Here is a 25,307-nt window from a genome sequence, read left to right on the forward strand (position 1 = left end):
CTCTCCACTCTGCCCCCCCCCCCCCAGTTCCCCCTTGTGAAAGAGTATTAACTTCACAAGAGAGAAATTATATTCCATCATTTCCCTTGCAGATGAAGTCTAAGCTTCTCTGAAAGTTGGAACCAAATTCAAGACTGTATTTGCACATATATATATTTTTACCCCTATTACCTCTGTGTACACACACCTGGGTAATAAATGCACGACACACTCACAAAAAAAAAAAAAAAAAAGAAAGAATCCAGTGAGGAAAGTGAGCACCTTCCTGTCATTTAAAGTCTTTTACCTCAATTCTGACTGCTAACTTTAATTATAGCATATGTTTGAAGTCGTGTCAATAAATAAAGCAGCAGATATACCTTTCTTTCTCCGTGGCCACTGCAGTCACGGTGACTACGCCGGGAAGTCATGTTGCTTTACAACGGTTCACCTCACTGGATCCTGCATTTAAACACTTAGAGGCACTTTGCTGCCTGAAGTAGCTTGTTCGCCCAGCTCAGACCATTACATCCTCTCTCCCCAAGCAGAATACATAGACGTGGCGTTGCGCCGCGGCACTTGCCTCCAGTCCTGCTCGTGCACACAAAGCTGTGAGCACGCAGGCGTGAGCAATTCTTCGAAGGAGCTGCACATAGAATCATTTACACGTCGATGCCTTGTCCAGAGAAAACGCTCCTTCGTACAGAAAACTGGCAGGACGATATCTTGACACGAGCTCATGTTGCGTGTTTTATACGTTTAGTGGACATTTGTGACCCATTTGTAGGAATTATCAGCCGTGTGAAAGACTGGTCCACATTCACAGTCCTTCCACCTCCTCCTCTTTGCAGTCGTGCTGGGGGAGTAAAGGCCATTACCTCAAAAAGCACATGCTGCCGAACTTCCCCACCCATTTTATATCAAACATAAATCTCTTTCCTGTCAATATCATCTCCACGCCACATACAGATGAATTGACTGAACTGGCGAGGTCACCTTCATCCCGGTCTGTTGGCCCCGTCAGATTGGAAAAACATAAGCAGAGATCAATCATTAAAAAAAAAAAAAGACAATACATAGGGAGCTGGATGACAGATTGAAGGCGAGACAGACAGAAGGTTTGTTGCTGTAGCAGCTGCGACAGTCAGGTAGCTGCTGGTTTGAGTGAATGAGAGAGAAGGAAGCGGTATGTTATCTGTAGTGTGTCACCTGCACCCTCCTCTCACCGTTTAGTCATCCATGTCCATGATCCATTGAGTTGCATGCTCCATCTCTCATTCTTACCGTCCATATTTTGTGTTGGGTGATTCATTATTTAATTATTTGTGCATGTGTGTGAGTGAGTGTTTGGGAGAGAGAAGAAAGCGTTTGTTCACATTGTTTCATTCATCCACATGAGTGTATTGATGCAAAAACTCTGTATTTGTGTTTTCCGGGATGGAATATTTGTCATTTTATGTTGTGTTGATATCATTAGACAGATTGTCCTTATTTTGTTTTTATGATTGCTGGAAAGACTTGGTTGCATCACATGAGGAAATGGTGAGAAATGCAATTTTCAAGCTAATAGTCGATTATTTTGAAATCTGTTGACATTCTCATTTATAATGTCAATCTAAAAATCCCATAACACGTCTTTTGCAATTTTTTCACTATAATTTCCAAACAAAGAATATATATATTGTTGTTGGTTTTTTTTTTAACTTAGTGTTGCAAAACTCATTATTAACACGGACTAACATATACATTTCATCATGTGAGGCTTCCAGCTCTTTTTGGCTGGTTTGTTTTGTGTTTGCGTTGCTAAATGTATTCATTTTATCAACCCATTTGTTGAAGTTGTCATTAAATTAATTTTCATTTCCATTCCGTGTCCTTTGTTCTCCTCATTTTAACCCGACGCCTCAGATTAACAGCTGCTCCATATTGTTACATCATCATTGTAATATTTATGAAGATGATGATTTTCTTCCTCCTCTGCCATTCTCTTTTGTTAAACTTCTTTATGCAGGCAGCGGAGCGGCGCAGCTATAAAATCACAAACCCGGCCCCAGTGGTGCATTTATTCCCCTGTCCTGCTACTTATGATCTGAATTTGTGTTCCTTTGGGTGGGGCAGCTTAAATGTCCCTGCTTGTTTTGTTTTTAATTCTCCCTAAAGCATTTAATCACGCTCCTGTGATTCCCCAGGATTGCAGCCCATTAGGATTTTGATTAAAAACCTTCAACGTGTCCAACTGGCAGAGAAGAAAGACAGATTTCCCCAAACAGCGTTGATCTCTTCAGATGAGATAGAAGTAGATTATGTTTTCTGTGTGTCTAGACATCGAAATAAGTGTGAAAGAAATATTATCTTCCGCACCTTGTGTTCCCATATGAGACAAAGAGGGACGTCAGGACCAAACAAAACGCTATTTCCATCAAATGATATAAAATTCTTCCGCCAAAGCAAACACTAATAAATCCTGCTCTTGCTCGATATTGCATGACAGTAAAAGTGTCAAGAAGAGCTGCTGGAGGAAAAAAAGGTTTGGCTCCCGCCTGAGGGGAAAAGCTGCGAGAAGGTTTCAGGACGTGTGCTGTAATCAGATTCAGACGGAGCAATGGAGGACACGCCAGCGCCACACTGGAGTTGGTTATGTAAATGTGTGGAGCATTTTTTTAACGCTCGCTCCTGCGGTCGGCACGCCGCCTTTTCAACAACAGGACAGAATCATTATTTCTGCCTGTAAACATTCAGTTTGGAGGTGGCGTTCGCCATTTAAGGTCACCCATGGACATCCTGTTTATATCCTATTTATGCGCTGATCAGTATTCAGCCGCTGAGTGTTGCCCTCGCAGGTTTTGAAGAGCAGCGGTTCCAGCCGCGCTGTAAAAGGTTTGTCGGTGTGTTTGTCAGCGCTGTGAGTCATAGTGTAGAGACACACAGCTAGGAATAGTGTATGTTCTATTGTGCAACAGGGACGGAGCTGGATGGTCTAACAATAACAAAAACAGCTCCTGCCAAATCTCACGATCAATATCCACCAGACCAGACCCCATAGATCGTTTCTGTCTGTCTCTCTGTCCTCTCTTTCTTCCTTTGTTTCCCACCTTGTCTGTCACTCCATCTGTCTCATAGATTTTTCACACAGGAAGGAGAGACGCGGCTTTCATAGAAGGCTGAACCGAGCTCCCAGCCCGCAGACAGGAAGCAGCCATATATAGGCTTCTGTCTCCACACTGGAAGTCTCATAAGCCGCCGCTCTCCTCTCCTCTCCTCTCCGCGAGCTGTTTCCATAGCAACAGTATTTTGTTTCCCTCCGTGGCAGGAAGAGAGAGATACGGTTCGAAATGAGAAAGCGAGTAGAGGACAGCGGCTGGATGTGCGATAAGGCCACAAGAGTGGTAAATATGTGTCGGGAGGAGGAATTAAAAGAGCAGAATAAGGTTTTTTTTTTTTTTTTTTTCAGTTACAGCTCAGGAGGACCATCGGCTTTATGGGTATTAAGTGGGTTTTCTTGTTCCGGGAAGAGTGCCCAAGTAAAAACAACATTACATAAACCAAACTCAGCCTGACTCACAGCTACATTCACCTAGTGATTTTCGGGTCACGGAAGCAGAGATGAGTAAAATCAAGCTGACAGCTACGTTGGCAAGATATAGGGCACACCCGTCCTGGAAATAGACAAATTTTTTCTGAACAGATAACCTCCTGAGAGGAGCGAGCTTGCATCCAATAATGTAATAACGTACAGTGCAATGAAATGCAGCAACAAAATACAGCACAACAGATTCATAAATCATGCACAATGTTCTCCTAAAGCAGCCCCGCTCACCGATCAATCCTAAAAGCCCATCATACCCTGATTTGTTATTGCTTTTACTTTAATTTAAGCATATTGACTCTATTAATTATCATTTAGATAGTTTTTCTTGCCTTTATGCCTGCAGCAGCCTGTCTGGTATAATATTTTTCTTAATATTGTGAGAATTATTAGTATCTAAAAAACATTTTTATACTAAATAGATGGATGATGAGGAAGTGTCATCACATTTGAAGCCAGAGTCTTCTTTCTTTCCTCCTGAACCGTTCTTAACACTGGCTGGATTTTTCTCACAAGGACACTCATCCATCAGATCAGCAACACTTTTTTAGATTTTATGTCCTCCAAGAAGACGGGGCGGATTGATGTGTGAATTACGCAATGTGCTTTCAATTCATGGGAGAACATCAAGAATATGTCTGGCTACACCTGAGCTGAACTGAGATGAAGGAAGAATGTGGTTTCCGTTTGCTGACTTCGATCAGACACTCGCTTGGCCCCATCCTCGAGTTTGACATTCCAGAATAGTTTCATACCCGCAGTGTCTAATCTGCTTGTGTTTTTGTGGCGTCCTCTCCCACTGCTGGCCCGGTCGCATCCTCCAGCTACACCTGTGGGGTTTATTCAAGCTCTGGAAATGTCTCAAAACCTGGAGATTCATCGTGAGCCAGAAAATGAAAGAAATTAGCGGCGGGAGAAGAGAAAATGAACAGAAAAATATATTGAAAAATAATCAAATTGTTCAAAAGGGGTTAAAGCCAAAGAAGAGGTAACAGAAAGACGGATAGGTGCAGAGAAGAGAGGGAAATATGAGATTCTCATTTACAGTCCCGACTACATCTTTGTTCCCCATCCCTGTTGCTTCCATGACAACCAGACAGGAGGTTACAAGGTTGAGGGCGTAATGAGTTTTTGTCTTTAGCTCGATGCGGACGCCGCATCTCGAATGGTCTTCCTCACTTTAATGACCTCCTACATACCAACCGGATGAAAGGCGGTAATTCATCTGCATTTATTAGTGTCACCCAAACCTGTGTTTTATTAAAAACTAGTAGTGAGGAGTAAAAGAAGGAAGCCATTACATAGAAATTAGTCTGCGCTGTGAATTGAATAGAGATGAGCTCTTTCGGATACGATCACTGATGGGAAGTGGACACACGCACACACACACACACACACACACACACACACAGCACTTGCTGTCTCAAGGAACTGTATTCTGTTTGTTATGGCCAGACTCAGAAAAGGGAAAGCAGGTAAGCAATAACTAACGTAGCTTTTTTTCATTTAGCAAAGGATGAATTTCAAATGCAGGAAAAAAAAAAATAAAGTTAATTACAAAGACTGGCTTAAAAAAAAACAACAATAAAGAAATCCAATTCAGGAGATGCAGGTGATTAATTAGAAACTTCACAAACTCAAAGAACAAAAAACAGCAGACACCATAGAAGTGAGAAAAACATTAGGACAGCAGTAACAGTCCATGACAGCAGACCGCAATGATTTGGACACTTTGATTCACATGATGCTCGTTAAAGTATTTTGCAGTTGGTTTAACACAAAGTACATATTTTACTTTGTTCACATGTACACAAGTATGTTTGCTATACAGTGCAAAACATTCCAGCAGACAGATCTGCCCACAGAAAAGACAGCCTGGAGGATAATCAGGGGATGATTAGAGCTGTTGTCTATTTATGGAGATACATATTTGCAAATTTTGCATCAAAAGGAGCTCTGGTCATGTCTCTGTGAGCTACTTTACACACTATTTTGTGGAATATTGGAGATAATTAAAAGTGTCTTTTCCCACGTCCTCCACACAAACTGCTCAGTGTCTGCCTTCTCTTATGTTGCAGGGGTCGCAGGGTTCTTCCACCTCTCTGTCTTCCACTAAAGGTTCCAGTCCAGTGGAAGATGGGGACGAGCTCGTCACCGAAGGTGAGAAGGATTACGGTCTGAGACAGCTCCCATTTGCACTAAAGGCCCTGTACTTGCAAATATCATGCATGTACTGTATGAATCATGGTCGTGACCTTTGATGTGTCTTTCTCACTCTCCCCTGTTGATCGGTGCCTCTAATGGAAAAATCTTATTCTCGGCACCTCGTTTTCTCACTTTTTCTCCACCTCTCTGGAACCCTACAGGGATTCCATGGTCAATTTTGAAGCATAGCGTATTCCGAGCTGGAAACATCACAAAGCTTCTATTGAAATAGAAACAGCATTTATTTTAAATAAAATGTTTAAAACATCGAATCCTCATCATTACCAGGCCTGTAGCAGAGCAAAATTTTGCACCTGAAAAGTATTTATTTGCATGAGGAAAACTCAGCCTGTGCCAGCAATCATGCACGTTACTTCACATCAGTGCTCAAAAGGTCTCTTTGTCGTTTCCCATCAGCCTAGATTTTTCATTCCTCTGCTGCTCCTCTTTCTTCCCGACAGCCGAGGTCCTGGTCGATGAGGTTCCAGCTGTGCCGTCCTACATATCAGACCGCTACAAGGTGGGGCGGATGTTAGGAGATGGCAACTTCGCGGTGGTACGGGAATGTGTGGAGCACTCCACCGGACGGGAGTACGCCCTGAAGATCATCAACAAGGGCAAATGCAGAGGCAAGGTATGCGAACCCCAGGAGGAGGTTCAGCCTAGACCGGAAAAGTTCATGATTCGTTTTTAGATTGATTCATCATGTCTGTGTTGATTTCACCAGGAGCACATGATCCAGAACGAAGTGGCGATTCTCCGCAGGGTCAAACATCCAAATATCGTCTTACTCATTGAGGAGGTGGACACCTACAGCGAACTTTATCTTGTGATGGAGTTAGTCAAGGTATGTGTCCATGTTTGCTCGTGTTGATTTTCACCATCTGCTTCAGTTTGGAACAGGCCAGGATGCTATAACAAACAGAGGGAACGAGGAGTTGGTGATCGTTTTCTCAAATTTAGAAGCAACAGATAGAAGCAGGGAGGCTGAAGTGGCGACACACACACACACGAGCACAGCCACAATGAAACAGTGAAGCACATGATGAGTAGCAGCCAGTCGCGCAGTACCGGACGGGGGGGGGGGGTAGAATCGGTCTGTGGCCCGGAGCGCCTGTGTGTTCACATTCTTCATTCTCTCTTGCTCTCTGAGTCAGGAAATGTTTTTGCATAATTTAGGAGCCAGGAATGTGATCCATCTGTTCGTGCCGCGGTGTGGAGTACTACAGAATATAGATGAGAGACAATCTGTGAGGGAAATGTGTGTACATGTGAGCAGTTTCCAAAGGAGGAGGAACAGGAGGAGGCTGTGGATGAATGAGGTGGCCGCAGTCAGTGCCAGAATGACGGGCACCGGGAAAAGGGAGGAAAGTGTTCAGAAGGAGGAGGGAAATGATAAAAGCGTCGAGGAAGGGAGAGAGAGCGGGGCACAAAGTGCGGCATGATGATGTTTTAGTGCAGCACTTTGTGACTGTTTTGGGAGGACACTTTCCCCGTTTCAATATCACCAAGTGACGCCCATAAATTGGATGTTGTTTGATGCTGAAGTGAAGAATTTATGTGGCTTGTGCTGAATCCTGACTCGAGCCTCATCCATCATGTTTTGGGACGTGACCCGCGGGCCGTTCATCACGTCCCACCGACTGACCTCATGAATGCTAATGAGAGTCGCTGCAGCCAGGAGCCACGTCTTTGTCTAAAGTCTCACAGTTTGTAGCAGCGCAATGCGAATGCTTTTGAGAATAAATGTCCAACAATTACATCCACGTTTCCCGTTGGACTTCAGAGCTTGGAGATGAACCGGTCCGGATGTATCAGCTGGGCCGTGGCTTCTGACAGCTCTCATATTTAACCTGTCGCCGCGCAGGTCGAACCCTGACACCGTGTCTGAGTCTGTGCTGCAGGAGTCGGATTTAGTCCTATTTTCAGCCACTGTTCCACTTAGTCCTCTCAGGGAGAGAGAGAGACAGAGAAAGGATGGGGGAGAGGTGAGAGGAGGGTGAGACTCAGGCGGATTGAAAAATATGCAAAACTGAAAAAAGGCCTGAGAGAATATACACGAGGCTGAATTAAGTGAACATTTTTAAATGAAAGGGAAATATTAAAGACAAGAGGGCAGGTGATTTTTTTATTTTTTTTTTTAGCCAACGTAAGGAACGAGGACACAGTTTATCCCTCCAGCAGCTGAGCTGACAAAACAAAAAGCCTCAGCTGCCAAATGAACTTTTTCAGCCAGAAAGATCTTCAGCACAAAAGACGAGCGACTGTGAAGCGAACGTGTCGGGATCTGTTTGTGTGAACACGGCGGACCATCTCCCGCGACATTGTTCCCTCGCGCTGACAGCCCGCCCGTCTACCGTGACTTGTCCACAGGGGGGAGATCTGTTCGATGCCATCACGTCGGCCAACAGATACACGGAGAGAGACGCCAGCGGCATGCTCTACAATCTGGCAAACGCCATCAAATACCTCCACAGCCTCAACATTGTGCACAGAGACATCAAACCAGAAAACCTGCTGGTGAGTTCACACAGTGTTACCTCCTCTCTCTCTTTTCTTGTTCAATTTTAAAGAAAATCTAACCCTTCCAGTGGCTCCAGTCTAAGCAAATTGGTGATAGTAATGTCTTAAATTATTTTGAAATCATTTGTCTAAGTTTAGTTTGTTTCTTTCCCTGTGTGTTCAGGTGTATGAACATGCAGATGGAAGCAAGAGCTTGAAACTGGGAGACTTTGGCTTGGCGACGGTGGTGGACGGACCCCTCTACACTGTCTGTGGTACCCCAACATATGTAGCACCTGAAATCATCGCAGAGACAGGGTAAGAGCCGCACTCACACGGCGTTGCGCTGCCTCGGATTTTCCAGCGCTGCTTTCATCTAAGTCTTTTCCTCTCCGTTTGCCGTTCGGTGCAGGTATGGCCTTAAGGTGGACATCTGGGCAGCGGGAGTCATCACTTACATCCTGCTGTGCGGTTTCCCACCCTTCCGAGGGTAAGCCTTTCTCCAAAGTGAAATCCTTGTTTCTCTTGATCCATCTAGGAGTTGTGTTTGGGTCCCTCCGATGTTTTGTAGCTGTATTGCATGCTGGTTTTTGTGAACTGTGTTTCAGTGAAAACATGCTTTTGTTTTCAGGAGCAGTGACGATCAAGAAGTGCTGTTTGATCAGATCCTCATGGGACAGCTAGAGTTTCCTCTCCCCTACTGGGACAACGTCTCAGAGACAGCCAAGGTTGATATCTGATCCTTCTGCATTGATCGCCAGTTTGTGTGTATCGTGAGCAGTTATTGTTAGGAGTTACTTTAAAAACTCATGATTGTGTATTTGTGGCTGCAGGAGCTGATCCGATCCATGCTGGAGGTAGAGGTGGATCAGAGATACACGGCTCTCCAGGTGCTGGAACACCCCTGGGTCACTGTAAGTCTGCTGTCTTTGAACCTAATGTTGCACTCCCAGCATGCACAGGGCTCATTCACTTCCTCTTTCTCGTGACGCAGGATGAAGGTCTATGTGAGAACGACCACCAGCTGTCAGTAGCAGGAAAGATAAAGAAGCACTTCAACACCAGTTCGAAGGCCAACGACACCGACGCAGGAGTGTCAGTCATCTCTGTAAGTTATCCTTCAGTACGCCGCCGACAGGATGATCTAATGGTTTATTCTGAGGCCAGCAGCTGTGTTCGGGGGTCTCACAGACTCTCTCAGAGAAGTTTTGCGTGTTGTGCTGCTCCTGTTCTCGAATGAACTGCTGTTTAGATTGATTGTGCCGGTTTCTCTTTGTGTTCAGCTGGATGACAGCTTTTCTATGCAGCGATCTGGGTCGTTGGATTTCTACCAGCACCCGGCCATGTACTGGATAAGGTACGCCCGGTTACCATGGAGACGCGATCGGGTAGACGTACACAAACCGGCGAGAAATCAAAACAAACAAAAATAGGCGCTCTGAAATTGATGTTCTCGCCCCTGTGTGCGTGCCGCCCCGCTGACTGGCTGCCGCTGCGCTGCTTTGACGGCTCCATGCTGTCCCCGCTTGGCTTTTCGGCTCCTTCCCTTTTATCCCTCACTCATCGCAAACAACAGATTTTCCACCTGCTTTATTGTTGTTTATGGCGAAATGTTTGTCTTCAGTGTTGTTTCATCTGCGTGGAAGTAATTATGTGCAATTCGTTGCCACTAATTCTCCCAAATTTCATTTGGACGTTGTGCAAAATTCCCTTACAAATGCGATCAAATTGCGTTTGCCGTGCCCGCTGAGTAACTCACATTTTTTTTTTGTCTGCAGTTTTGTTGTGAATGCTGCCTGGAAAACGAACTAATCCTTTTGTCCCGCCTGTTGCATTAAATATCTGTGTTACTTTGTTTTATTTGTTTGCTGTGTGTGATGTAACGTTCCCCTCTTGGCTGCCTCCTCTCATACCGGCCCTTCCTATTCATCCTGTTGTGTAACATCACTCACTGCTTTATGAGGGATACTGGCTTTTATGCTTGCAACAGTGAGGGAAGCCAGCTTATATCAGTAATAAATCTCTGTTACGGCCACTGAAACCACTCTGCTAAATTTGAAAGGGTAAGAAAAAAAAAAAAATCTGACTTTGAAACTGAGTAAAGTAGCAACTTCTTCAAATGTCCAGAAATGCTCAGTAAGAATGGAAGAAACAGAGCAACTTTATTAAAATGTATTCCACATTGTTAATGCCAGTAAGTCCTTCAGACAGTGGTGCCAATTTAGCAATAATAAGAGATAATGCATTAACCCCCATCATCTATTCTGATCGTTAATATCAATAGATTTATAGATTCAGATAGGAATTCTGAAAACTGCTTTACAGAATTTTATCTGAGGTTTTCTAGTATTTTAAATCTAATATTTTCCTTATCTTGAAATGTTTTAGACAGTTTAAAGAAGCAGTGGTCCTGCCAGCTGAGCTGGATCCCCTCCAGACTGAATGAGACACAACAGCTTGTTTTGCTTGGTGTCTGTTGATTCCGCATGCGATTGTTCACTTCCTGAACGAGCTCTTTCGCCCCTCCATAGTTTGTCATCTTGGTTTTAGTGTCCGTAGATGTGACCTTCGGCCTTCTCTTGTGCTTCCAGGCCACCTCTCTTGATAAGGCGGGGCAGGTTCTCAGACGAGGACGCCACCCGGATGTGAGGCCTTTGCAAACGATGCCGACTGTGAATTCAGCAACAACAACAACAACAACAACAACAACAACAAACAGACTTGGGGCGGAGCCTCCCAGTTGCCTCCCCGGCCTGCCCACTGCCCCTTCCTCTCTTCCCCCCGACTCTTTCTCTGACCCCAGCCCCCCATCTGACTCTGACGATGTCTCCATCAGCTCCGCCAGCACCGTCTGCTCCCCCAACTCGCCCTTCTAGAGAGGAGACGGAGGCGTGCAGAGAGGGTGCATCTTCATCCTCCAACCCCTCCCTCTGTCTGGAGGAGGAGGAGGAGGAGGAGGAAGAGGAGGAGGAGGAGACAACCGTGAAAAACCGAGGGAGGAAAACAAAGAAACAAAAAAAAAAAAAGAGACATTTTCTTTCCTGAATCCATCTTTTTAAATTATGAGAAGAGATCAATCAAGGGGTTAAAAAAAAAAGAAAAAAGAAAAAGAACAAACAAAGAGAGAGAGGTTGGGAGAAGGACTGATGAGGCAACATGAAACAGGGATCATGAAGCAGAGAGAAAAGGAGGAGTGAGGGGAAAGACTTTATTTGCTTTGACGTTCTCTCATCGGAGCACATGTTCCGGAGCTCAAGGAGCGAGAAGAGGCGGCCGTTCTGTTCGCCTTTCAGTGATGATCCGGGCTCAGCGGGGAAACTTCCTAATGGTGGGACGGCTCCACAAGGCAATATGAGAATATGGACCAACGTTCATGTTTTATTGAACCTTATTTACTCATTCTTTATTCACTACATTTTTTTAAAAAAAGAAGATATGTATTTCTCTTTTTCAAGAAGGATAGGTTTTTGTTGACTTTGTCCTAGAAGCTTGAAGAAAGGAAAATGTGTGTTTAAGTAGACTTCAGGGACGGTTAGGTAGGCCATGGTAGAATTAATGACAGTGTAATGTTGGAAAGTGACAGCTAAAGGGTGTAGTCAAAGAAATTTTTTCTTGCAAATTGTGTTTTAAAAGCAGTGTTCACTGAAAAGGATCAAGAACTTGTGTGCTATATTTCTGTGCTCCACACAGTATCGGCATTGCCTTTGCGTGACGTTGGATCGCGGTATTCCAGTTTACATTTTACACAGACTGCTATTACGACAACAATGGTGCGTTTCGATTGCTCCTTGTAATTGTGTCAACTGTTTGGTTCACGATGACATCTCGATACACAAACTTCAGCAGCAATTCGGGTGCTTGTGTAGCAAAATTAGCATCTGAACCTCAAATTCATAATCATCCCACAATGACTTCACATGATAATCCTGGATAATATGACTCTCATGTAACACATAGGAAGCCTTGTTTACATTCTTATCAACAGAAATAACATATTTCATCGACGTATTCCAGCAGAAAAGGAAAGTTTTTACAGTTGCAGCCAAAGTGTCTAACAGATACGGACGTGGAGATGCGGTGTTTTTTCAGTGATCAGCTTATATACGGTTTAACAGTTTTCTGAGGGCTGCCTATTTGCACAAAAGGTACTGCAGCGTGTGTGCAGTCGAACAGGATGGAGAACCTCTACTGATGCCAGAGAACCAGCAGCACTCGTGCAAAGCGGTACAGATAAATAAAGATGGAGGAGGACTTATTTCAGCTCTGTACAACCTCATTCATGGCTTCATTCCTTCAGATGAAAGCATGACACACATACAGTAGCCTATTCTTATAACAAAAAAAAGGAGAAAAAAACAGTTGATAGTGATGAAGTATTGTTTATATGTTATGTAAATAACAATTTTATTTATTTTGATAGTTCACAATACAGTATATTTCTTTACTAGTGATACACTGAGGAGAATTGTTTAAAAAAAGGAGAAAAAGTAAACATCAGTCAAGTGGATCAGTAAAAAATAAAAATACAGAGCGGTAATGAAATACAACAGCTTATTTGACCTGATGTTTCAAGGATTAAGTATTAAAAAAAAAAAGAACTAGAGGCGGTCATTATCTTTGCTTATTGTTAAATGCAGAGCGATGTCACTTTTTCTGCAAAAGTGTGTGTATAAATGTGACTTCCAGTAGCTGCTGTGAGACAAGAGTGAAAGAAAAGCAGTGCAGTGTCCAGGTTATTCTTTTTTTGTTTTGTTTTATTTTTTGCAGATGATCTCCCCTGCAGTCATCATTACTTGTCTCAGTTTTTGTATTTCTTGTCAACGCCGCATCCAGTAGTGTGCCGTCATATTGACCGGATCAGTATGAACTTGGTGTGCTGTTGAAATCCAGCTGTCTCCAGCACACGCGCACATGTGGTTTACCAAAGTGCTCTCACAGCTGCACCGCCGTATTACAGTCCGTCGCAATACCGATTCCTGTACCTCTGTTCAACAATTGTCTCTCAATAACAATAGTAATAATTAAAATATGTTCCAAAAAACTGTTGTTGTCTTTTCTTGTCTTTTAACTGTTTAAATATCTTAAGGTGATCAACCTACATATTCGGTCTTTTATGGTCATTTTGCAATTTTCCCCATTGAATATATTCACATAACTATCAAGACTTTATTTTACTATTGTTCACTGCTGACTGACACTTGACTAAAGGGGTGCTCAGTAAGTTGTTATAAATTCCAGGTCGTGGGATGGAATTTGTTGGGTTTTTTTTTTTTTCCCCACTCGGCAGGAGAAGTGCAATGCATGCGTGGGATGATAGAATGAAAATATGAAAATAGAGAGAAATGACTTTATTATCTGTATAGCTTTAACCTTTTATCGGGCACCCCACCATATTTGGTAACTTCCACCAGAATCCCTGTTTCTTTAAAGCTACCAATAAGAAATGAAAGACAGGAACATAATTTATCCGGGGAATGGTGGAAGGATTTTGATAATGAATGGATCATCAAGCCATAAACAAATAGCAATATCTCTATTTTATTTATTTTTTTTTTCATCTATTTCTTTTGAAAATATGAAAAATCATGATATCATGCTTCCACATACACTCAATATATTTAGTATGTCAGATTAAGAGTGGTTTTCTGTATTTTCATGACTCAGTGATGTAAATGATGTATCAAAAGGGATGACAAGATTTTGAACATTGTTTTTGTCTAAATAGTTTAATTGTACGATTGTTGTCTGTTTTACACTCTTCTTTTTCAAACATACTTTACAACATATAATGGTGACTGTTTAAACTCACATTAAAAATTCACAGCTAAAAAAAGAAGAAGACAATATACTTATGTTTCTGTTGGAAAACTAAACGGTTTAATGACAGATGGGAAACTCGTCCCTGAGTGTTGGACCTTGATGGATCCATGTCACCTGGTTCTCTGAAAGCTTACTCTGGCTCATTTTGCCAGCTGCACTCCTGGATTTTTTCTATTTTTACCTGCTGGGATGGGAATATGCTAAGTACAGTTGCTCTAAAGTATAGCCCTTTCTCTGTTAAAGTGCCTGTCTCTCTAAACTTTCTGCTGTTTAAAATTCTGTGAATGTCAAATATTCTTGAAAAGGGGTTCAGTTATTTTAGTCTTCTGACAGAAGCTGCTGCTAGCAGTGTGTATCCTCCCACGACCGCAAAGATGGCCAGCTCTTTTCCTTTTGTAAAGAAGAACAAAATGCAACAATACATATCTAACAAACTCACTATATTAAATGCATAAACTGAGAATTAGTATGTTCTAATATGAGTCTTACAAAATTCTTAAAAAAGGTCGAGGCACAGCTACCCTGTCACTCCATGTTTTCTTGTGAGTATTTCAGGGACTATATTTGTCATGCTCAAGGAAAATATTGAAAAAAAAATACTTACAAATACTCACATCAATATAAGTTTGACAATTTATGAATGTTTTCTTTGTGTGTGTGTGTGTTTTAACCTCAAGTTTGGGATTTCATTCTCACGGGAAAAAGTGGTATAGAACACAGATGGATGAAATATGAAGACTAATAAGTTTGTTTTTAGCCAAAGGGCTGGAAATCTCTGAGTCGTACAGTTCTTCCTTTTCGCCACCAGGAGTCGCTCTGGTGCGCGAATGAGCGAAGCAGGAACGTGTTTTGGAGCGGCGAAGAAGAACCTGCTCGTCAATGGAGGCTGATGCAAGTAAGTGTAAGACTCTGACAAGAAACTGCCTGTTTCGCTTCTAAAATTATGATTTACTGACGAGGAGTCGCCTCCATAAAGTAGATGGACGCTGTACACATTAAACCGCAGCGGTAAATCGCACTTACGGAAGGTGCCGGCGCAGTCATGAGCGAGGAGGACGCTCCGGCCTCGGCCAGTAAGGACAAAGACTCCACTCTGCTGCTCACCAAGGACGGGCAGCGCTACTACGTGAGTAAAAGCGGCGTGGTGGACAGCAGGAACGTGACCACGCCGCACGAGCCGGACAACAACGCGTCCTCCTACGACATGGACGACGCGGACGAGGAGAGCGACGTGGTGGACGCCTCCGACCCGAGGGACGGCGCCGCCAGCCCGGAGGAGCCCAACGACGAGGAGGCGTCGGAGGGCGACAACGCCCCCAAGCAGTGCATCTACGAGGGCTGCACGCAGACCACCACGCAGGTGGCCAAGCAGAGGAAGCCCTGGATGTGCAAGAAGCACCGCAACAAGATGTACAAGGACAAGTACAAGAAGAAGAAGAGCGACCAGGCCATGTCCAGCGGAAAAGTAGACGTAAGAGAAAGCTGGGCAACTGAAAGACATGCTGAAATATCTGAGAATCAGTAGTGCTGATAAATATGTGTGTTATTTTGTGGTATTTTTTCTCTATAACATATCCATTCATCCACCTGATTGAAGTTTTTACCTTAGAAATAAAACAACAATGTTAAAAAAATGTTTTTCAATATAAATATTGCACACAAGAAAGTATTTTAAAGTTATGCTGTGAATTGTCCAGTAATATTTTGTGTTGTAAATGACACATTGTTATGTTGGACAGTCCTACACTAAAGTCAGTATTTGTAAGGGCTAAGTCCATTTTAAAACAACTTCATGATTTAGATTGGGGAAATGTGTGATTTTTGTGAGGTTTTACAAGAGATTTGATTTTATAGTTGGTGTAATCTGATTTTGAAAACCTTGTTAAAATTTCTATTCACAAACATTACAGTGAATACTTTATCAGAGGTTAATGTCAATCCAACATGGTCACATGACCTGCTTCAAACATCACCTCCTCTTTTCCCCTTGCTGCCTGATCCACTATGTAAATCACAATCATTAATTTAATGGCTTGGTTGTAATCTCTTTTCTCATTGCTTAAACCAGGAAAACTCAGAGGAGCGACCTGTGTCGGTGAACAAACAGCGCCTGGGGGCCATGGGCGACCGTCCAGCCAGACCGTCCTTGATAGAGCAGGTCCTCAACCAAAAAAGACTGGTAAGTCTGAAGATAGGATAAACCTAGCTGTGTTCTAGATATTTGCTTCAAATTTGCACTTAATTTTCTTTCAGTGTATTCTCAGGATATCATTTTCCAAGAGCAGAGTATACAGCATTGTGTAAAAGTTTTCAAGAATGGTTACATTTCAACCAGTAATACAAATTGATCATTGAATTGGATGTAGACAAAGCAATGTTTGGTGTGACCACTCTTTGCTTTCAAAGCGTCAGGATCTAAGCAGTTGCTTATCTAATGAAAAAGTAAAAAAAATCTTTTTTTTCGAAGGCTTTTTTTTTTGCCATACACTTTGTAAATCACTGCACAGCAGCATATCTAATTATTTTTAACTCCCCCAATTATGCGTGGCACACGATCAGTAGAAAGTTGTAAACTGTCAAACTAGACAGGGTTAGGATGAAGAAATTTTAACCAAGCATATAATTATCTTAGAATTTCTCATGACAGATCTGTTTTTTTTTTTTGTGATTTGCTCTGACGTGAACGTCTGCGTCCTCCAGTCGTTGCTCCGGAGTCCGGAGGTGATCAGCTTCCTGCAGCAGCAGCAGCAGCTCCTGGCCGCGCAGAGCCGCAGCCAATCACAGCAGCAGTTTCAGGGCTGCTGACGCTTTTCGCACGGTTGTGTGTGTTGAGAAACAGGAAAGAAGCATCTGATGCATGGAGCGCACGCTGTACCCGTTTTTAAAGATGTGGGAATGAACTAAAGCTGGGATTTTTCAAAGTAGCATGTCAAGTCATGCCTGGTGCTGTTTGGAGATAGATTTTTTTAAAGTGTTTGTTTTTTTTTCACATAATGAAATTTTACATCATAATTGCACTAAATTGTAGTTTTTAATATCAATTTTTTGGATTTTCGATTGTTCTAAGATTGTGTGTCATGATGTATTTTATGTGTTTCATCCCCAAAATAACCTCCATTGGATTTTTATTGCTTCAGAAAGATACTTCATTTACCTCTAGTCAGTTTTGTGTTTTATTGTTATTTAAGCCTGTTTTCTCTTCATTATGAATTGAATACCCCCCACTGGGTTTTTTTACTTTTTTCTGGAAGTGTGGTTACATGTGACAATCATTTGTGTACTTTGTCTTTGCAGTCGAACTGAGCTTTTAAAGTTTGTCTTTAACACATTATTTTATACAGTGGATATAAAGAGTCTGCACACCGCTGTTGAAATGCCAGGTTTTCGTGATGTAAATCATTAAAGGGGGGAAAAGTTTGTGAAATTATTTGTCTCGCTGTTACTTTTTTTACATCATGAGAACCTCGCATTTCAGCAAGTACAGAAGACTTTTTATATCTACTGTATGTCTGTTTATTCAAAGCAGCTGGTTAAATAGTTCAGAGGAGAGAAGTCATTGAACGGTGTCCCTGTGTTTGAGGTGTACTGCTGTGACCGAGATTTAAAATAAAGGTACTCGCATTTCTCAAACTTTTTATGGTGCATTTTTTTAGGACAGTACACGGCTAACATTTTTAGACATTCAAATCCTGAAGGATCAGATTGATAAAGAAAAACTTTAATGCAACCGGTAAAAATCAACCAATACAAGAATTCAAACATTGGTCAACACATGGAAATACAATACATACTACGATGATAACATTTAAACACAATTCTTTGAGTACCTACAAATATATCCCATTTTTTTCTTGTATTGTGCATTTAATGTGTCCAATGGAAATGGAGTAGGATAAATGCTTTGTTACACTTGACTGTTGAACTACATGAGCTTGTAAATGAAGATAAATGAAATGCAATCCTACTTCTGTCTTCTCCAGGCGCATCTAAAAAAAAATTAACATATAAAAGTTTTGATTTTCCCATCATTTAATCAAAATGAAACCTAAATCACTTCATCTTCTGCACCGCTTCATCCAGTTTGGAGTTGCTGGGGCAGATCATCAGTCCATCGCAGGCCAAACACAGAGAGAGGCACAATCACAAGCGCTCACACACACACAGGACATTTTACAACAGCTGACCTCAAATGCATGTTTTTAGACTGTTCAAGGAAACTAGTACCAGGAAACAAACCCACACATACACACACACACAATAAGTACAAGCTCCAGTAAGAAATGCCCCAAGCTCGCCTCAAACTAGAGATGGAAAGTTTGAGAGCGCTAACCACGACACTTACATATATTTCAGACTTATTTTGCATGAAGTATTTTAAGCTTATTTTTAAATACATGTATACATTATACATTCAAAAGATTTTCTTGAACCGAGCTAAAACTTTAAAACTGTCTTTATTTGATGAAGTTTTCAATGATATTCAATCTTTTAAGATGGACCTGTGATTGCCTCTGGGAGGGACAGAAGTAGTGCATATATCAAAAACGTACAGGATCTACGACTACCTGTGTGGGGGGAGCCAGCGCGCACACACACACACACACAGTGCAAAGTGTGTGTGTGCGCGTGCGCTCCCGTTAGGACACCGAGGAGATGGGGTTGTGCGGGGAGCCCATCTGCGTTAACACCTTGTCCAGCCACTGCAGGGGCCCGTGCAGATGCACCTCGATCCAGCAGGGGGTGCTGGTCACGTCCTGCCGGTGGTATTCGGCGCCCCAGCCCTGAGGAACGGACACGGCCATAAATCTCAACAGCTTGTTGGTGGTTCGGTGAACTATTAAAATTAATAGCTGCTAAGCGAGCGGGTGTAATCCCACTTTGTATACAGTAGGATTTGACATGCTTGATGGCATTTGTAACACTGGCATCGCGGCATATTAAATTACACTAAGACGCTTTAAAAAGAGAAGCAAAGCGGATGTGTGACACCAGATATTGGGTTTTATAAGGAAGCTCGGTACCTTGACGAAGCTCATGCGGATGGTACACATCTTTGTGAGCTCGTACACGACCTCGAAGCCGTGGTTAACAGACTGGGCGAGGAGCTGCGCAAACAGCTGGTTGTTGAAGATCTTGAGGCTGCAGCCGCTCGGGATCTTGCAGACGGTGGTGGCGTGGAAGCCGTGCTGGAAGTTACAGTTACGGCTCTGGACGAAGATGCTGCTGTCGCTCAGGCACTCGGCGTACACCTCGCCGCCGACGTAGTACAGGTGTAGCCCTGAGAACGGAGGGGAAGGAGATGTGGGGCTGTTTCTGTGATGGCTCGACAAGACTTCAGAGGTTTCCAGATATCAAAATAGCATAAAAACACAGCAAAAAGAGGAACATAAAATGTACAGCTAAGACATAATCACAGACACGGCCAACTCAGTCAATCACTTTTTTGTAAACACACTGAAATTGCAGTTTCTCATACTCTGCCAGAGGAAAACCACCGAGGCTTCAATGCCTGTAAATGCCGAATGCCTGAGTGATGTCAGTTGTGTGTGTGAACTGGGGACTGACTACCCTCAATTCTTTGTGTCACTCCAATCACTCAAAACCACACAAATCCTGCGTACAGTTTATTGTAACCCACAGAGATGCTTGTATCCATCCAACAAAGCCAGGCTTTGTAGACTCTTTTACCACAACAACAAACATGATTGGGATTCACAGTGTTGGATACTAAAAGAAGGAACTAAATTGGGTTTTAGTATTTTATGGTTTTCTTTTTTTTACTGTTGCCTCTAAACTATATCTGCCTGTGGAAGTTGTCCAGCCTACCTTTGCCGATGTGCCGGCGCGTGTGCTCGATGGTGGAGTTGCGGTTGACGTTGGAGAGCAGGCCGAGGCAGAAGCGGTTCTTGTTGTTGGACGGGTCTGTGAAGCCGTCCACCAAGACGCTTCGGGAGGAGGCGTGAAACGTCTCCCCCACACGGTTGTTGAGCTCGTAGTAAGCTATGGAGCACCAGTACTCGGGCTCCTCGTAACACACGGGCCTCAGGTCTGAACACAGAGGGTTGAATCACAGGTAAGACTGCCGTCGATGCTAAATTATAAAAATACTATACATCTATAATACTGTATTAAAAAAGTTGGAATAACCCCTTATTTTAATCTACACGCATAATATGCTTTTTAGTAAGCCTCAAGAAGGCCCCTTTCTCAAAAGTGGTCAGTTTTTAAACACGTAGCATCAAGTGCTGGTAATTTGACACTAACCTCAACATCTTGTAAACTGTCTGAAGCAGAAAGTCTGTTTCGAAACGAGTTTTCTGCACAGTCTGAAACTTGAGCTTTTTCCTCAAAGTTATTACCTAAGCATGCGGTTGACCTCCCTGTTTGACAGTTTTGTCTATTTTTAATGTGAAAAGCTCGTGTTGATATGCGGCAGAAGATCCTGACATACAGACCGCCTTAAAAAAAGATTTTGACCTTCTTGTCAAATACGATAAGGATTAACGAGAGTCGGGGGCTGTTACCTCTGTTTGGAACAGAGAATGTGAGTTTTGTGGTTTCTGTGGAGTTGCTTGGCTTCACATCCTCTGGAGGGTTGGTCTCCATCACGCTGTACGGAGGCGGGGGAGTCTCAGCTGGAAAACCATGGCGCATATCAGACATGAGAGTGGATGGGAAAAGCTAACTGATGAAGAGAAACTGCATGCGGCGTCTCCCACCTGTGATGTGATATGGACTGCCAGGGTCTGCCGAGCTGTTGGGGGAGTTTGGGTAACTCTGCGAGGTGGGAGACTGGGCGAGAGATGAGGAGGATGAGGAGGAGAAGGAGGAGCAGGGCAGCGGGGGGAAGGAGTCGGGGTAGGTGGCATTCTGGGGCATCAGAGGCTCGTTGTGCAGCGAGGCGTTCCTGAACTTCGCCAGCAAGCTGTGCTGAGGGTTAAACTCGCTGTGCCGAGGGACCAGAACGGGCGGCAGCACTGAAAGTAACGGAGGAAAAAAAAAAAACAAATAGAGCAAACCGATAGAGAGACAGTCTCTGAGCAGAAGCCAGATCCTGGTAAAAAGATCATATTACCGCAAATGGTTTTCAGTTTGGATCACTGTGAGCTCAGATGTCTTTATCAGGAATTCAATCAAAGAATCAAAGCTCTGCGGCGTATACCTGGAGTCTCCACGCGCCGGTAATGGTATGGATTGACGCAGATGTCCTTCTGCTTGGACCCGAAGGGGAACTCGCAGCACTCGAGGGCCTTTAGCTCGTGGTGGGACTGCAGGTCGGGCCAGCGCCACACCCGGCAGTAGATGACGTGAGGCAGGCCCTTCCTGTGAGACACCTGCAGCCTGCCGTCCAGCGAGCGGGGAATCGTCACGCACTTACCTGGAGGATTCACAGTAAGCAGAGCGGCGCTCAGCACTGGAACTTCACAAGCACAAACTGAGCTGTGTATTCAAAACCGCTGATCCACAAAGTCATGTTCATGTGATGCAGTACAGCCTGTGCTGATCAAGAAATTATCTCATTGTGGAAAATCTTGCCATGCTGATAATCGCTGAAGTCACTCTCGATTAATATTATCCAATAGGCTGTCAGATTTTATATTGGAAACTGCAAATGAGAAGGACTTTTCAGAGGATACATTGTGTTGGTTGGGTTTTTTTGTTTTTTTTTGTTTTTAATAACTTTTACAAGAACACACTGTTTCCACACTCCTGCGTCTTCACGGGTGAGAAAGAGCTTTAACTTGACATGGTCTGGTTTTCACCTTTACACTTGATTAATAAACTGACTACCTGCACCTTGTTTTTCTTCTTAAATTATTTACATTGAGGCAAAGAACAGCTAAAAATGAGAGCAAAATGACACCTTTCTACAGTTTCTTTCCTATATTTTCTCTTTGCCAGGATCATGTTTTGCTCCTTTGTGTGAGGTCTGACCTCCTTACTGCAAACCGGGAGACTAAATTTCACTGTCTGGATACTCACTGGGCTGCCCCGGACAGCTGAGCGCCCTCTCCAGCTCCTCCATTGCCCCCTTCTTCTTCTTCAGTTTCTTCACCAGAGAGTCCACGGCCTTTTCCGCCCACTTCTCCTCCTCATCTCCTTGTTTCCAGCCGAGCAGGCGCTTCACTGCCGGGCTGGTGAAGGAGAATAGGGACGTAATGGACGCAGAGGAGTTCATTATAAGACGGCTAAGTGGGTGGCAAGATGAGCTGATGGGTGCTGTTAAAGGGATAAAAGTTCCCTTGGGGAGGGGAGCGGGGAGGCAAATAATGAGTAGCCAGGACACAGAAGAAACAGCGGTGCGGATGAAAGAGGTAGTGTGATGAGTCCGAGTAAACACAGGCGGCTTCTTTTTGTATTCCGCTGTGACTTCCGAGCAGCTCTGGTGGAAAAGTTGGGCCGGCGCCAGCGCAGTGCAAACTCTAAATCCTCTTCTCTGAGCTTGGCACAGAAAGGATCCGGCAACTCTGGATTGGAAGCTTCCTGCGGGGAAGGTTATTCCTCAAACAGCCAGAGAACCAGGTCGGGTTTCAATCATCTGGCAAAAGAAGTGAGAGAATGCTTTATGCGATAATTCAGCCAAGACAGACGCATAGCCAGAGAAGACCTGAGGTGATAAGCTGGTCTGAAGTGATGGAAACAGAGGGAAATCAAAAACTGAGCACCGCATAACCAAAATCTATCCCTGTGTAATGAAGAGGGAATTAGAGGAGGACTTCCATGATAAGGAGGCTGCATCACCACTGCTTTCTATTGAAAACTAAACTGATCTCCAGACGTGCCGGACAACAATGTTATTATTCTTTGTGGAGAAAACGAAACGAGTGGCTCAGAAAAAAGCAGGCTGAGATGGCCCGGCTCATTTCTGGATTCACCAACAATGAGGAATGTCCTTTCTGGCCTCTGTTTCTATGATCATGCCACTGACGCCCAGGAGCCATACTGTCTGGCCAGAACACATCACAGGACAGGAGGGGGAGAAGGAGGGAGGGAGGTAGACAAGAGACACAGAGAGAGAGAGAGAGAGAGAGTGGAGAGAGAGTGCTCTGTCTGTGTTTGTGTCTTTTTGACCATCTACACACTAAATTACACCAATTCCAACAATGAAGCATAGAAGTGAGCTCTACTGTTTTCAGGCAACGCAGTGAACAGGTTGTTTTGTTTGCTTTTTGGGTTCTATTTCTAGAACTCATGTCTGTTTTTAGCTGTGGTTTCATATTTTTGTACTGTCATTGCAAATCATTCCATGACGAAAGATGACAGCATTTCTTTGCCTTCTCTGCAATTTTCTGCATTTTTTTAAAATGCACAAATTATAAAGAATAAAACAAATGTTAGAAAATATAAAATCCGTGAAGGTGGATTGAAACATCCTCCTGCACATGCATGGAAAGAGCAGATTCAAGTTTTTGTTTTTTTTTTGTCTTTGTTTTCCTTCCTAATCTTAGACTTTGAGGCTCCTCCAGTGCTAAAACATGGCCCCAGGTATTGTACACCTCAGCTCGTTGGTGTAAAAATGTGACCAGCACTGAGTTTCCCTGCAGACAAACAGACAGCTGGAGGTTTACAATGACAGCAGAAAGCGCACAAGCTCAGTGCGGCATCAGTCTGCCTCTGCTGCTTTATGGAGCCTGGCGTCGCCCAGTCTAGGGCTCAGATAGGCTAATTACCTAATGCTTTATCACCAGGACACCCCTTCCCAAAAAAGTAAACACGCCCGCTTCCTTTTACTACTTCTACTACTAGTCCCAACGCTGCGGCAAAATCCGGCTCTTTAACCTGTACACACACACACACACACACACACACACACACACACACACACACACACACACACACACACACACACACACACCTTGATGAAAAAAAATAAGGTAAACAAAATCCACATTCATTCATTTTAGTGGCATGCCACAAAAACCTTCAGCCAATCAAGCATAAAGAAACATTTATAACTTGCTTGAATAATAAAATGATGACGTTACTAATTTAAATATTTTACTGTCCAATTAAGAATCAATCAATCACTTACTCAATTATTCTCCAATAAAACAGATAAATATATCAAACAATGAAATATCGGATGAAACTTAAAAGTTTAAGGACACCGTGCGAGAAGGAATACTAAAAACAACACGATTTAAAATTAATTAGAACCACAAACCTGTAACAACAACACGTGGAATTGATAACAAGTTCCCGTTTTGTGAAAACTTTCCGTAAAAAAAACGGCTGTTTACTTACTTTCGCTCCTCTGCTGTGATAAAAAAGCGCAGTGCAGACAGCCGTGTCAGCGTGCAGGCTCCGCCGTCTGTGGCAGTCACTGGGTCAGGAAAACACACTGAGGCTGGAGGTGTGTGTGTGTGTGTGTGTGTCTGTGTGCGCGCGCGCGCGTGCTCAAGAGTCAAGACAACATAATACATTTCAGATAGATGTACCTTTCAAAACAAAAGTCAAGTCCAAAAATAAACAGTCAAATAAAGAACAGTTCAGCTGTTTATTGAATTTAGCGTCTTGTATATTAATTTGCTGTTTTTATTCCATGTGTCATGTTTGTGATATTTCCCGCTGCATTCCTCGGACGAACAGTTTTTATCTGACTCCGGGTCTTTATTGCGGCGGCGCGGACGCGCCCGCTTCCTGCGCGCCTCGCGTGCGCGCTCTTGACGCAGGTTGGAGCCGCTCGGAGGCTCCACTCCTCCAGCAGCCCCAGTCCGAGCGCCACACTGCCTCAACACAGCCTCGGCGGCGTCAGCCTGGCTGGAACCGCAGCGCCTGCATGCGAGATCCCTCCGCCTTCCCCCCCGCTGGAACTTTCCCAGGATTTCAGGGATTTCAGACTGTGTGTGTGTGTGTGTGTGTGTGTGTGTGTGTGTGTGTGTGTGTGTGTCACCTGAGCCTCGCATCTCCACACCGACTCGTGGAGAACGAGGAGGAAAACAGTCCCACCTGCCCCCTCCCTCCCTGATCCACCCCCCTCACTCTCCCAACACACGCGCACTGCACCTGTATTGATAAGCGTATTTGACTGGAGGCGCGTCTGTTGTCTTCCTCTACAAATGCGCGTGTTTCCCCCCGTGGATTCATGCAATTCTTCCACCATGTAAAAATAAAAATAATAAGAATAAAAGCACACCTTTGCGTTTGCAGAGTGGCAGAGGGAAGAGGTCTCTCGTATTGCGGATGGATACGCTCCTTTATTGGGAGTGCCGTG

The 25,307-nt window shown here is 43.6% G+C and overlaps 3 protein-coding genes across 6 annotated transcripts in view; 2 read left to right on the forward strand and 1 right to left on the reverse strand.

Moving 5' to 3' along the window:
- Positions 1–11,172, forward strand: part of dclk1a (doublecortin-like kinase 1a) — a 40,266-nt gene extending 29,094 nt beyond the window's left edge. For 2 of the 3 annotated variants that reach the window (XM_030100509.1, XM_030100510.1), the window contains 11 exons: positions 5,644–5,725; positions 6,232–6,404; positions 6,498–6,617; positions 8,144–8,290; positions 8,457–8,590; positions 8,685–8,762; positions 8,904–9,000; positions 9,106–9,186; positions 9,267–9,380; positions 9,556–9,629; positions 10,864–11,172. In XM_030100509.1, the coding sequence (XP_029956369.1) occupies positions 5,644–5,725; positions 6,232–6,404; positions 6,498–6,617; positions 8,144–8,290; positions 8,457–8,590; positions 8,685–8,762; positions 8,904–9,000; positions 9,106–9,186; positions 9,267–9,380; positions 9,556–9,629; positions 10,864–10,921 (1,158 nt within the window). In that variant the 3' untranslated portion in view covers positions 10,922–11,172. The remainder of the gene's footprint in view (positions 1–5,643; positions 5,726–6,231; positions 6,405–6,497; positions 6,618–8,143; positions 8,291–8,456; positions 8,591–8,684; positions 8,763–8,903; positions 9,001–9,105; positions 9,187–9,266; positions 9,381–9,555; positions 9,630–10,863) is intronic. The other variant, XM_030100512.1, reaches the window with a different exon arrangement.
- Positions 11,173–14,971: 3,799 nt separating this feature from the next.
- On the forward strand, positions 14,972–17,715 carry rfxap (regulatory factor X-associated protein). The gene is made up of 3 exons (XM_030100479.1): positions 14,972–15,563; positions 16,161–16,271; positions 16,793–17,715. The coding sequence occupies exons 1-3, from the start codon at positions 15,135–15,137 to the stop codon at positions 16,895–16,897; spliced, it is 645 nt and encodes a 214-aa protein (XP_029956339.1). The 5' UTR covers positions 14,972–15,134; the 3' UTR covers positions 16,898–17,715.
- A 74-nt stretch (positions 17,716–17,789) lies between these two features.
- smad9 (SMAD family member 9) lies at positions 17,790–24,473 on the reverse strand. 2 transcript variants are annotated; one of them, XM_030100476.1, is made up of 9 exons: positions 24,338–24,473; positions 22,076–22,631; positions 21,255–21,470; positions 20,812–21,069; positions 20,617–20,727; positions 19,919–20,140; positions 19,114–19,370; positions 18,716–18,873; positions 17,790–18,662 (listed from the first exon to the last, which is right to left on the reverse strand). In XM_030100476.1, the coding sequence occupies exons 2-8, from the start codon at positions 22,269–22,271 to the stop codon at positions 18,730–18,732; spliced, it is 1,404 nt and encodes a 467-aa protein (XP_029956336.1). In that variant the 5' UTR covers positions 22,272–22,631; positions 24,338–24,473; the 3' UTR covers positions 17,790–18,662; positions 18,716–18,729. The 2 variants fall into 2 exon arrangements, with proteins under 2 accessions (XP_029956336.1, XP_029956335.1); XM_030100475.1 differs by having other exon boundaries at positions 17,790–18,873; positions 24,338–24,472.
- Between the last annotated feature and the right edge of the window lie 834 nt (positions 24,474–25,307).

Source organism: Salarias fasciatus, chromosome 10 (genome assembly GCF_902148845.1).
Source record: "Salarias fasciatus chromosome 10, fSalaFa1.1, whole genome shotgun sequence".
NCBI lineage: Eukaryota > Metazoa > Chordata > Actinopteri > Blenniiformes > Blenniidae > Salarias > Salarias fasciatus.